Consider the following 13866-nt stretch of genomic DNA (forward strand, 5'->3'; position numbering starts at 1 on the left):
ATACATTCCCCTGTCATCATCTTATTTAGGACAAAGAGTGTTTCTGATTTAGCACTGGTGTCATCACTGAAACACATCCTCAGCTCTCTAGACAGGTGAAGGTGAGTTGTTTTGCTTTGACCAAAAAATAGACAAAATTCACTGAGGCTATAAAAGGCTGTGATGCAAGTGAGTTGGCAGCTCTGTGTGAACAGAATGGGTAAAACTTTCACACTGCTTTTTTTTTTGTCTGTGGCGTAGTGGCACAGTCTGTCTGCCATTGTCCTGGATAAATTACACTGTTTCAGTGTCTTTCATCATCATTTTTACTATTCCCCATTAGCAACCCCGTTTTTTTCCAAAGATGTGTGCTGTTGCTCAACCTGAATGACAATTCTAGCAGTCAGTTGTCTGTATTGGTGTTCCTTTCCGATATTCAATTGCCTCATAAACAATAATGTAGCAATACAAGAAACAGAAAATCCAGCTCAGACGCCAAGGAGTGTCTTGATTTATTTGTTCAGCCACACATAATTAGCTTACTTATCTGTGAGTGTATTGCAGTTTCATCAGGTTCTCATTGACACCAGTGTAATTTAAAAGCTTCTTTTGACTTGTGATCGGTGAGCAATGATCAAATACATAAAAGAACGTGGTTATACTTTTTCTGTGTCGCAAAAAATGCGCATGAGATGCGTAACTTCAGCCTTGAAATATCTTTTTAGTTGTAATATCTTTTTACCCAGATAGTTAAAATATTTGGAGATTGCAGAAATACCTTTGAGGTTAGTGTTTTAGACTGTCTTTTCAGGACCAAAAAGCCTAAAAAGATCCAGATGTGAGAGTATTTCAAGAATCCTTCACGTCATATTTCCAGAGAAAGCAGATAGGATTTCAATGTAATGGTGACAGATGAGGGACAAGGTGGTGATTCCCACGCCCCTGAAAAGTATGTGCACGCCACTGCTCACACTCACATATCAAAGGTTTTTATCTTTCATCTCTCTGCTGTACATTTCCTCTTATCTTCTCGCTTTTCTCGCCCCCAAAACAACCTTAACAAACGTAAAAGTAGAGCCTCGTCTCTTAAAGAAAGGTCAGTCCTAGTTAAAACGGCCACGTTGTCAAATATTAACCGGTCATATTGATTACAAAAAAGGGGCACCAAGAAAAACGGTTTATATTTTGTTTACTTACGTGAATGGAGGGGTGGGGCGGGGCGTTTGGTGGCCTGGACCAATAGCAGCCCCAGAAGGCGTTGACTGACGTAGATTCCAACCAATGACTGAAGTGTGCAGCTGGACAAACGCTACCGCGACACAACGTCTTTTCCCCCCTCGACGTTTAGGCAAAGAAACAGTGGATTTACCCGGTTTTTAAGCCATTTAGGCAAGCTAACTGACAAAGGGGATACGTGTTTATTTAGCGTGTTGGAGATTTCTTAGAAGAATTTCTGTATTGGGTGGTTTTCTTGTGATATTCGGGACCGGAAAAGAGCCGTTTCCCCCCGACAGCTGGTTGCGGATTCCCCCCTATCTGACTGCGGTCACTTGAAGTTGTTTGGTGAGTCTGTTGTTATTGGTGGAGTAAAGGGGGAAGCTGTGTTTGCTACAGAAAACAAAGGAAGCCTGAAGGGAAGAGCGGCAAGAAAGCGACGAGAAAGGCTAACTGTCAACTATGTTTATCAAAAAAGCATCGAACTTATGTTCCGTGTGAGCCCGTTTGTAGCTTTACATCGACAACAAGCAGCAGCAGTCATTTCACGGTTAACATTGCTTATCGTGTTGCACAACTTCAGCCCTCAATTACCAGTGTGAAAATACGGGAAAACTATCATAAAAGGTCGTAAAGCCGCTTTAAAGTCTTCTCCTGCAATGGAAATAGATATATTATAACCGATTTTATCATTGGAGCACTGTCAAGTTCATGAAAGTATGCAAATATTGGATTTGTTAATTTCCTCAGATAAGTGATAGTGGGCTATAGGTAGGGCAATATACACACTGATTCACACTGTTCACCATCATTACAATCATTTATGACCCCTCATAAAAGTTAATCAAAGTGTAATTAGTAAGATTTTATGTTATTAATAGACCGAAATACTTTTATTTCCGAAGCCACGCAGGCATTTGTGTTTTGGGAGAGAGTAAAGAGAGTAGTGGTGGTGCTGGTGTGGTGGAGCTTCAGGGATGTTTGTTCACATGCTGCATTCACGTACCCATTCCGAGCCCCGATTTTCGGCCGTCAGCGCTACTCTGACGTGTAGTGTAGTTGGCTTATGGCCCTTTAAAGCTAAACTGTCTACTTGAGACCCTATGGCTAACTGTTCAAGAGGTAAAGCTATCTAATAATTTATAATAAAAAAAGGAAAGGTTAGTGGAAAGTCTGCACACATAAGTATGTGTGTTGAAGACTTTAATTGATTTCCTATTTCAAATATCTCTGACTTCACCTTTGTCCTGTGACCTATTCTGGGTTGAAGTTAGTTGATTGAAAGAAAATTTGTCACAGCAATTTTGATTATTGATTCATTGTGTAAGTCAATTTCAAGAAACAATCATAAACTCCAGCTGTCAGATGTGAGGATATGCAGCTTTGTTCTCTCATATGTCTCATTGAAAAGTCAATTGTTTGAGGCTTTGTGCTGTTGGTTGGACAAAACGAGCAACTTGAAGATGTTACCTTGAGCTTTAGGAAAAGTTTGATGGACTCTTTCAGTATTTTTTTTTTATTGTTTTATAGACAAAACAATTAATCAAGGTAATAATAACTGTCTCATTGTCTGCTAAATGCCCTAAATGTCTCATTAATAATGAAAATAGCTGTATCCCTTGAAATACTTTTTAATTACTAAGCTCTACAGCTACAGGGCTTGTAACAATAAAAAAGAGGTTTCTACACTCAGCTGTCAGCTTGTTGGATAAACCTAGTTAAATCCAAAATAGCAGCCATACAACTTATCATTGCACATTTTTCATGTTCAGTTGTTGTTGATTCAACGCAATTTAAACGATAGGTGTTTCTAATATTTAGTTTACCGTCCCTCATTGATTTAAACATGGTTGACAAAATATAAGAAACACTTCTCAGTATAATGCAGTACAACTCAACAGCACTCTACAACTTTTTTGGCATGAAAATAGGATGGATTCTTTTCTTAGCTGATTGTTAGCATCATGGTCATTACTGGTTTGTTGCTGGACCACAGTATCATCAGCTGCTGTCAGTAATTCAAATTATATTATCTACTGGACTAATTAACTTCTAACCAGAGAAGATAAACAATAATAACTGAAGCACAAATCTGCACCAGGCTGTGACTCCAAGCCAAGTGTAGGAATGGAAATACTGCAGAGGGATATAACCAGATGTGGCTGGTTGCATATCCGGAACACGTCTGTTTCTGTGCATTACTGCAAATATTTTCCTAAACAATAAACAAACATCAAATCTTTCTAGCAACACTTTGGTCAGTTTGTTTTTCATGTGCTTTCGACATCCTCCTGCATATCTAATTAATAGTATTTGTCCACGTGGCATGTGCACAGCATGTTCTGAAAATGTTGCTTGCTGCTTAATCATTTTAAACAGACCATGTTGAGGTTAGGACAAAACAAGAGTTTTATCTTGGTTTTGGGCATTTTTCGTTATGTGAAAATGTATTGCAATTCCCACATTCCTGAAGGAACGTGAATGCAGCACCGGACCACGTGACCGACCCAGCTTTCTAACGTTAGCAAGGTGGCTAACAAGATTTAGCTAACTTGAGCTACGTTGCATCGCAGCAGAGAGTAATCCCAACTGGAGAAACGACGAACACGCAGTCTTCGCCCGTTAGTTGCAATAACTTTGTGTAACGTCACACCTCGAAGTGAACACCGAGAGCGCAATGCCAGGTAACTTTAACTTCTACAACCTTGAATTTTCACGGTTCGTCGTGTGTGTGTGCAAAGCTGTTGTAATCCCCGAAGTGGAGGCTTGTTTTGTTGACCTGCTTCACTGGATGCTGCCGCTGCTGCCATGCTGTAGCAGCGTGCTAGCTGATAACGGAGCAGCCGACTTTGTTTGGCCTCAAGCATCCGATCGGGAGCGGAGTTTGACCTCAGCGCGTGGTTAACATGTTATAATAGCCAGCTATGTATTTTTCTTGTGGTTCATAGTTCGCTTTGAGGCCGATTTCACGCAATCGCACCACCCGACTTCCATTAAAATAACTGTTTTTAGCCACCCAGCCTTCTACCCTTTGTTGCTTGGATAGCTTTCACCTTAGGCCCATCCGCTCATTGACAGCACAGCTATGTCTATCTACCTAGCATGTTAGCCACCGTAAACTAGCCACTTAGCATTACCTCGGCTAAAACCGTCCAATCCATTTACCAACTTTCCAGGTAGGCCTGGACACCTGGTTTAGCCTGTTAGCCCTCTGAAGACGTTAGCAGGCTATAAGCGACTACGACACAGCCCGCTACATACAGCACACTGTTACCTTACATAATCTGTTATGTGGCGGTGTATTCTGTGCACTTAAAAGCACATTATATTCAGCTGATGGTGTTAAACAAGCCTATCTGGTTTTTCCCGTGTTTCCCTAGTTTTGTCGCTCGGCAGGTCGAATCCGTGGGCGAGATAGGATTTTTTTTTTCTTCCCCACATGCAGGTACACAAAGTATCTTGGGTTTCTGAAGTGACACATGGCGTTAAAGCACGACAATTTCACGTGTTCAGTCTTATATTCTGACCTTTACAAACCGTGTCTCTTTTTGGTATTTCTACCAAAACTTATTTTGTTATTATCCAACAATTTCAGCTGATTACAAATCGGTTTACACTCGGCATGAATGAGTTAACATGTAGACATGTCAGCTAATATGTTCATTATTTTAAGTTTATATGGTTTCAATTAAAGTAGTTTCACCATTTATTAATTCATGAGACGTTTATTTTCTTAAATATATCAATCTCTGTGAACAAATGTGCATCAGTCACCCAGAGCTCACAGTAACATTTTTAGTTTGCTTGTTTTCTTTGTCCAACAGTTCAGTACCCAAAAATATTTAATGTTCAATGACATGAAAGCAAGAGAAATGGCAAATTCTCCTTTTCGACTAGCTGTACCATCAATTGTTTGGCATTTTCTTGAAACAGCTGATTGATTACCGTTCAGAAGTTAGTCCATAAAGTGGCAGTAAATGGTCAGATAAGAGTCCATCATAGTTGTACAGAGCCTAAAGTGTTGCTTTAAGTGTTTTTGTTTGATGAACAGCCCAAAATTCCCAAATATTTAATGTGCTGATACACAACAGCAGCTGGAACCAGTGTAGATTTGTCTTTCTTGACAAATTACTTAAAGTATTGGTATTTTATAAAATAGCTGCCGAATAACCATTTTGAGGGTGAAATTTTGGGGTTTCCACTCTTTCAGTAGAGGTGCACCTCCAATTGATTTTTATTAATTGGCAATTTCCATCTTTATCAGTATTGGAAGGATCTAATTTCTGTGCTAAATTTGTCCTAATGTGTCATTCAAAATATGTAATCCAAGTATTTTTAAGCATAGACATGAATGTAAAATAAGATAGGAAGGGAATTGAATTAATGTTAAGGATTTGCAGTGGGGAAAAAACAACATAATCAAGGCAACAAAATTGACATTCATCAATAGGAAGGCTTCATTTGAGCCTTGAAATACTGCATACATGAGGGAATTGGTCATCGGGAACATCCAGTCAGAAGATGTTGACATCATCTACGACTAGAGTGCAACTAAAAGTATTTCAGATCACAACATAAAGTAATTTGACTCAGAACTACAGCTTAATCATATCAGTTTTTTTCTTTGTAGTCCTGTGGCAGAACAGCATTTTACTTTTCCACTGTTCATCCTTCACCCTCATCGAATCAGATCAAATCTCACTCTGCTCGCAGGCATTGAGGATGCTAGGCCCCGCTCGCTAACTAAATATTACATGGCGACCGACACATGGTTATGCAACATGAACATGTTAAGTGCTACATGCTGTACATAAAGGCACAGTGCTCGCTGTCTCCCCTGTTCTTTATTCATGTTGGGTCAACCGCCGTGCACTCTGTCGCCTGAGTAGACGGTGATGCTCAACAACTGTTAGAATTGATTTTTATGGCTCATATTCACATGATTCCTTTTATCTTTAATATTTTCCTACTCTGAACAAATCGGTTTAAGATGGATTCAGCTAACTATTATTTTTCTCATCAATTAATTTATTGATTCTATTAAATTAGATATTTCTTTGTAAAATGTCTTTAAAAAGTCAGGAAGTCTCATTATGATGCTTCTTTTGGCCACAACCCGGTGATACTCAATTTCAGATTATATCAAACAGAAAAAAAACAGCAAATCCTCACATTTGAGAAGCTGGAACCAGAAACGTGTTTGTCATTTTTGCTTGATAAATGACTCTCAACAGTCATTTTAGCTTTTAAACTCAGTGCACTCTAATCTTGGGTTAACTTTGTTGTTGTCTGCTTTGTTTTTTCTTCCTTCCATGCCTGATGTGTGGAATTAAAGGCAACACATCTTCAGTGTTGATGTGTAAAAAGTCTGTGTTGTTTCGTAACACTTTATAGGCTCCAGTAAAAAATGAAATTGAACACTGGCACAGTCGCACATGCAGGCTTCAAACACGTTGGACACGCTGGCACTTTGCTCACTAGTGCAGAATTAAATGTAGGCCTGACGTATTCTCTTGCAACATGTTTTTTCTTCCTCTCTCCTGCCTGATTATTGTTTGCTTTCAAAGCATGTATGTCATGGCAGCTTTGTCATTCACTACAGATAGAGACCAAAATTCTGATAACTCTGAGCCAGTCAGATGCACCTCCTGTAAGTCTACTAACCTACTTAGATTATACATGTTTATTTGAACTCCTTTGAAGGACATCGTGTCCCTCCCGTTAGTGGGTACAGTGAACAGCAAGCCGAGCTCGGCTCACACATGTTTGTTACATTGACCGGGACAGAAACAGCAGGTATAGGTCTCAGTGTAACATTATGTCCTGGATATTGAAGTCAGCCGAGTGAAGCTGCTGGTAGTTTGAGGAAACAAGTCAAACATTGCAATGGTGCGTCTGCATCAGGCTGACCCTGAGGCTGTGAGCACGGCTTGGTTGAGATCATCGTTTTTCTTTTTTTCTCTCTCCCCACTGCGAGGCCGCAGTTGAGTCATGACAAGTCTGTTGGAGCTGGCTGGCAGTCTGAGGATTATGTCATTATAGTGGGCATTTATCATCCGAGCAGGAGTCCTGTGTCTGTCGCTGAAGTAGGGATGCACATACAATCAAGTGTGGTCACTAATTAAATGTACTTTACCAGTAGTATGGTATTCGTGATGGTATTATTAATTCCTGTAGAAGTGTCCACCGCTTTTTAAGTATCATCAAGATTTTCATGTGGGGCACGATGCAACGATTGCAGAAGAAGTGCAATAAGTTGGAAGTTCCCTACACGGAGCTGAAAGATGAATCTGTCTCTTTATTGTTGGAATTTCTACTTTGATACAATACATTGAAGAATAGTGATGTTCAGTACCATTTTCAGTACCACAGGAAAAAGACGCAACATTGAGGAAATATAATTTTTAATTTTTATTAAAAGATTAATAAAACAAGGCTGTGATATGACGAGATACCACTTTTCTTCATTTGGCTAGTCGTCAAGAACAGCAGAAATACTGGGCACTTCTTTTTTTAAAAGGTTTGTTTTCTCTTTAGAATAGGCCTGTGTGAGGAAGAGCAGCTGGTACTGTAGTTTCAATGCTACATAAAATGAGAAACTGCTTTAAATATTCAGAATTGATATGCATCGATATCTTTGAAAACACTGGCCTCTTTGTACTCAACGCTGCAACTCACGATTATTTTTTATTGTTGATTAAGCTGTTGATTATGTCCTTGCCAAATACCATAGTCTTTTGTAAAATGTTAGAAAATGGTAAAAAATGTTGATCAGTGTTTACCAAAGCCCAAGAGTTTGTACACAAGCCGGAGATATTCAGTTTACTGTCACAGAGGAGTAAAGAAAAACCAGAGTGTTCAGATTTAAGAAGCTGGAATAGAGAATTTCAACTGAATTTTTATTTTTTTTAAAAAAATTTTTTTACTCAAACTGACTTCATTGATCATTAGAATAGTTGGTGATGAATTTAACAGTTGACAACTAAACAAATAACTGTTGCTGGTCTACTTTCAGTAGAAAGCAGTGACTTTCCATGACAGTCATGAATCATGCTGTGAGAGTGCAAGTTGAAACATGCACAAAGTACAGAATTTCCCTAAATTACATAAGCAGTCTCTAAAATGACTCTGTAGGCAATTGGCACATAACTCGACACCTAAAGTGTGTGGCACTGTAGCCAGAATGACAGCAAAGCATTTTACTGACCTCAACATTGATTCTTAACAGAGTTTTTGTCTTTCACTGTATCAAACTGTTTCCTCTATTTAAGAAAATAAATCTACTTATCCGAAAGCGGTTAGACGGATGTGAGTTACACCTGCACCCTCTGTATTGCAACATGATGCACACCTTGAACAGTGACTCACTGATTCACTTTTTTCTACTGATGCGTTTCTAACTTGTGCTTTTCTTTGCTGTCCTGTTGCATTTCCTTGACTTAGATTTAAATCTTACTCAACTTGGTTGTTTTGCTTCGCACACTAAAGCAAAACTGTGTATGTAAATGCGGAAGTCCACACTGTGCTGTATTGTCTCTTTTTATTAGGCAACTGATTTCACACTCTGAGCGTTTGTTTGCCTGAGTGAATGTTGCTGTATATCTTCATGATGCCAGTCTGGCCCTGTGTATTTTCTCAGTTAATAATAAACACTGCGAGGCCTTATTGCCGCAGCACACTCTACCAAGCTGAATAACTATTGATTGCAGTCGTAAAATGTCAACGACTCTATTAAGCCTTCAGACTCATTTGGAGTTAGACCATTTTTAGATTCCACAGGGTACTTTTGGAGACTCGGATCTGTCCCAGCTGCTGTTGCTGTTTTCAGTCTGCTTCTTATTCAGATCATGAGATATGGAAAGTTTTTCGGTGTTATTGTTTATGGAGACTTTTCTACCCGTGGGAGGAAGTTTTCCAGCTGTAGCTAGAAAGTAATTGAGTTTCTGCTAATTTGTTAAATTTTGGGTCTTGGCCTGAAATGTTGGAGCCTTGATTCAGTTGAGATAATGTTAAGTTTTACAGCCAATAACACACAGCTGTGGGTGAATAAATAGGAGAAGAGTCAAATCTGGCTTTAAGAATGAAAGAAAATGAAGTATGAGTGGTGTTTGATTCGTTTTTAGTAGTTTAGTTTTTTTTCTTTAACGAGATGAGGTTTCAAGTTCCTATTTTTACTTCTTGGCGAGTTTTCTAACTATTAAACTTGTGTCTTTCCCTTGCAGAGCCAGCTGAGATGAGCGGTCCAGAGGTGGCCAAGACACCGGGAGGAGGAGCTCCGGGCAAGGAGGGAAAGGAGCCAGTGGCCAATGGGCATGCAGGAGAGGGCAACGACGCCAACCCATTCGCCGAGTACATGTGGATGGAGAATGAGGAGGAGTATAACAGACAGGTGGGTGCTCGGTACACATCAACATGTGGTTCTCCTTCTACTCTCATCCCTTCTATTCAGTCTCAGCCCTACTTTGTCTTCCCATACTGCTCACCCTTATACCGCCTCTCATTTTCTTCCTTGTGGGCTTTGACTTTCATATCACTATAAAGGTGGCTCAGACCAGCATCAGCACTATGTCAAAAATTATTCTCCTTATTTTCAATGAAATGAGGAGAAAGAGATGGGTATTAAAGGTTCCCAGACAGAATTGAACTGGGGACGTTGCTGTTTATGGTTGGCACCCTGGGCCCCCCTCTCTGGATCTTCTCAACAGTACATGCAGCAGCATGCTAAGACATTTTCTTACATTTTATTATTACAGATCTTTTTCCCTCCCGCGCCTGCTTTAAAGATTGTGATCTTTTATTAGATTGTGGGCTTTGCTAGGTTGCATGAATATATCCGGATGTTTAAAATTTCACTTGTAATGGTGCTTTAAACTCACCACCTCCCCACCCCCCTTCTCCTTTTGTTCTACCCTGAAGTTTCAGCGCTGCCATTTTTTTTGCGCTGTCCCCAACCCTCCTTTATCTTTTCCTCAACATCCTAACTGAAGTTCTCGGGGCATCTGATAACTGATGGCCATCCACACTTTGACGGATTGGTTTCCCTCCCATGCCCCACACACAAGCTCACTTTTATTACCTTCATGTTCTCAGGTTTTCTGATTCCTATGAGCGCGATATCTCAAGAACACCTTGAGGAATTTCTTCAAATTTGGCACAGGTGTCCACATGGACTCAAGAATGAACTGTTATTACAATTCGGTGGTCAAAGGTCACAGTGACCTCAAACACATTTTTGGCCATTACACAACAGTTCATACGATGATTATGTCACAATTTCACTCAATGTCTATTGTGATAAAATGACAAAGATATGACATTTTATATCCCAAAGGTCAACTTCCCTGCAACATCATATTGTGCACAAAATGATCTGAGCATTATTCAGTGCCCTAGCTCAGGAACCAGCAACTTGACTGGTGTGTGTAAGCATCCAACCATCAGGCAGTAATTCTTCTCTTCCTCACTAATCTGATGTTATTTGGACCCAATCTTAATCTCTTGATCTACATGGTTATATATAGGTAGAAGTGTGCCTGTGACTTTTTTAACAAATCCAACTTCTTGCAATATTCAGTGCCCCTTTAGCTGTCTGTATCTCAACCTCTCAAGTTGTTATCTCTCTCTTGGCTGGATGAGTCATGTATTAGTGTGTGTGTGTGTATCGTCATAACATATTCCTGAGAAGCCCCAGCATTTATGCCACTCATTTCTCTCCTCCTTCTCCTCCTCGTCATCTCCCAGGTGGAAGAGGAGCTGTTGGAGCAGGAGTTCCTGGAGCGCTGCTTCCAGGAAATGCTGGAGGAGGAGGACCAGGATTGGTTCATCCCTTCGCGTGACCTCAACAACCAGGGGGTGGGGCAGCTGCAGCAGCAGCTCAACGGCCTGTCCGTCAACGATCACCACAGCAACCTGGAGGAAGTGGCGGTGAGTCAGAGAAGGATCTGATTTCACAAGATTATTTTATTTCTAAACTCACTTAGAAATTAATCATGAAAGGTCAAGGCTTTAGGCTGTTTGTTCTTACTTTTTTTTCTTTTGTTTAATTTCTTTTCCCCACAGAGGAAGAGCATCTTGAATCCCGAAGCGAAGGAGTTCGTCCCGGGGAAGAAATACTAGGAGTCCCCCTCACCCCCATGGAGCCTCCACACGCACACACACAAACACACACCAGTCCTCACATATTCTCAGAGACTCTGGCGGCCACGACCGCGCACACACTGATTCTTACACGCACACACGCATGCACACACACACATGCAGACACAATTGAAGTCAGTGGCGTGCTGGCAGGCCCAGTTGGGGGGTGGGGGGATTTCTTTTTCTTTTCTTTTTGTTTCTTTAATCTTTTTATTTCCTGTTTGTTTCTTGTAAACTGAGGGACATTGGGAACAGGGGTGGGGGATGGGTGTAATACCAGCACCGCCCTGCTGCGGGCGCTAGCTCATCATTGCATTTCAGATGACACTGTTGACATTTATAGAGTATGCAGATCTCACTCGTGTCCCCTTTGAACTGAGGCAGCTACCAAGGAGTGATGCCAGGACAAAAATATAATCCAAAACATCTAATTATCTTTAAAAATCACTTCACACATTTGTTGATTTGTGTGCTGTCAAATTTGGAAAAACATCGCCCATAAGTCGAGGGTTTCCAAGACAGTGAGGTCAGAGAGCGACTAACATTTCAGGGGACTGGATGGGTTTCTGCCGCTGCTCTGTAGAGTCACCACGGTCAGTCAAACCCGGTGACGTTGGCTCCTATGATGTCACAAGCTCCCTGTGACATCATAGACCTTGCTCATGTAGAAACGCGGGTTCTTATTTGTATCTGCAGCGGCTCCGTTCCAAACCAAATACAGACCCCCCCCCCCTCCCCGCACGCTTGTGTTTTGAAGTGATCTTAACAGACATGGACAGGTGTAACCATGGATATGAAATTATTTTCCCAATTTATGTGGAAGTCCATGTTTATCTTTTGTCCAGCTTATTATAACAGAGGTGTGAGTTTCCCAATCACACGTCAAGTTGAGTTAAGCAAGAAAAATATTATCGGGGGAAGGTCAGAGCTTTTTGAACCTTACAAAACTCAGTTATCGTCATTTTTATGTTTTCGTTCAGCTTCATCCTTAAGTTCAATCTGGATTTCTGGGGTGTCGTGAACTATTGTGTTACAGGGGAGTATTTGGTCTGGAACAATGCCACTGCCTCTCTCTGCCGGAACAACTTGGTTTGTCCAGCATCAGATCAAGTGTCCATATCCAAATCAGGTTTTCAAATAGCCTCTCCTCCTCTTTTTTTTTTTTCTTTTTTTGTTTTTTTTTTCTTCTTCATGTTTTGAGGATGAGGCATTTTGTGTCTCTACTGGGTACAGTAACCTGTGGTGTCCATTCAGTCATGTTTGCAGGAGGAAACGTTAGGAGACAATATTGTCATGGCCAATCAGAATAAAGCAGTTTGGAGCACGTGGCTGACAGCATGTTCTCCTTGCCGTTACTCTCTTTGTAGGTTGACTTCTTTTGAGGAAGTTCTTTTTAACCATAAATCTGTGTTTTGGTCTGGCTTTCCCCGAAGCGTCGTAGTGCAAATATAATCTCCGTTAAGTTGTGAGCCAGTAAGAAAAAGTTGTATATGTGAAGATGCTTTTCAGGAAACCCAGATTCTTATCAACAGTAATCATGAATTATTGAGTTGGTCTTGGCTTAAAAATGCAAAGCAAGTATTGTCATAAGGGAAAATCTTGTAATCTGAACATTCATCTTGAGTCCACTTTTCACTAGTGGTATTACAGTGACAATAATGTCTCATGTATTTAACTGTATTAGTGTTAAGTAGACACTTGAGCACTTGTACTTCATTGAAGTATCTGACAGGTGAAAGCACTCATTTTAAATCCATGCAGCTTTTCCAAATTTCAGCCTAACAAGTACTCAAGTGTGTTCTTAAAGCATGCAGTAGAAACCTGGTTAAAATGGAACTTCCTCGCACAGTGTTGGACCACAGATGTCGATTGGCACCCTGGTGAAGCCAATAGGAATGTCCGCCAGGTGGATTGTACAACATGAAATCATTTTTGGTGATTTTGTTTAGATGAGTTAGACGACAGAAGCCGTTTAAAAAAAAAAAAAAAAAAAGAAGAGGTCCAGAAGACACAGAGTATGAATTTCAATACAAATAAAAATAATGAAAAAAGATGAATAAAGATGTTAAAGACAAATTGCCCTGATTTGGTCTTTTGTTATCTTCACACAGTATTTTGAGCAATTTAGAGGGAAAATTTTTGAAGTTGTTCTACTGAGACTCATCGACAGGGTTTCATTGCCAGGGTGTTTCAAATGTAGGCTGATAAACGACACAATTTGGATCATCCTGACGCCTATTGAACTACACTTAAGGGGACTTTTCGGAGGCCAAATTAAGGATCTAGGCTGGTATGTGTGAAACCACTGCAAAAGTTTGTTCTCAAGTCTGTCAAATGTAAGAATTGGTTAATATTTTTGTTTTAATCCTTTGCAGGAACATTCACAAGTTTTGGTCTACATTAACTAGTTTTCAGGGGAGCTCCAGTGGCATACAGCTTAATGTAAATAATTTGCCAGTAAATAGTTTATGGAGATGTTATGTTTTAAGTTGACCCTAGTGTTCTTATATTCAGGGAGGAAGACATTTCTTGAAC

General features: G+C 40.3%; 1 protein-coding gene across 2 annotated transcripts; it reads left to right on the top strand.

Moving 5' to 3' along the window:
• Positions 1 to 1252: 1252 nt before the first annotated feature.
• On the top strand, positions 1253 to 13407 carry paip2b (poly(A) binding protein interacting protein 2B). 2 transcript variants are annotated; one of them, XM_073474575.1, is made up of 4 exons: positions 1253 to 1542; positions 9417 to 9583; positions 10936 to 11118; positions 11254 to 13407. In XM_073474575.1, exons 2-4 carry the CDS (start codon positions 9428 to 9430, stop codon positions 11308 to 11310), a joined length of 396 nt encoding a protein of 131 aa, XP_073330676.1. In that variant the 5' UTR covers positions 1253 to 1542; positions 9417 to 9427; the 3' UTR covers positions 11311 to 13407. The 2 variants fall into 2 exon arrangements, with proteins under 2 accessions (XP_073330676.1, XP_073330675.1); XM_073474574.1 differs by lacking the exon at positions 1253 to 1542 and adding an exon at positions 3740 to 3878.
• Positions 13408 to 13866: the final 459 nt, after the last annotated feature.

This window comes from Pagrus major, chromosome 10 (assembly GCF_040436345.1).
Source record: "Pagrus major chromosome 10, Pma_NU_1.0".
NCBI lineage: Eukaryota > Metazoa > Chordata > Actinopteri > Spariformes > Sparidae > Pagrus > Pagrus major.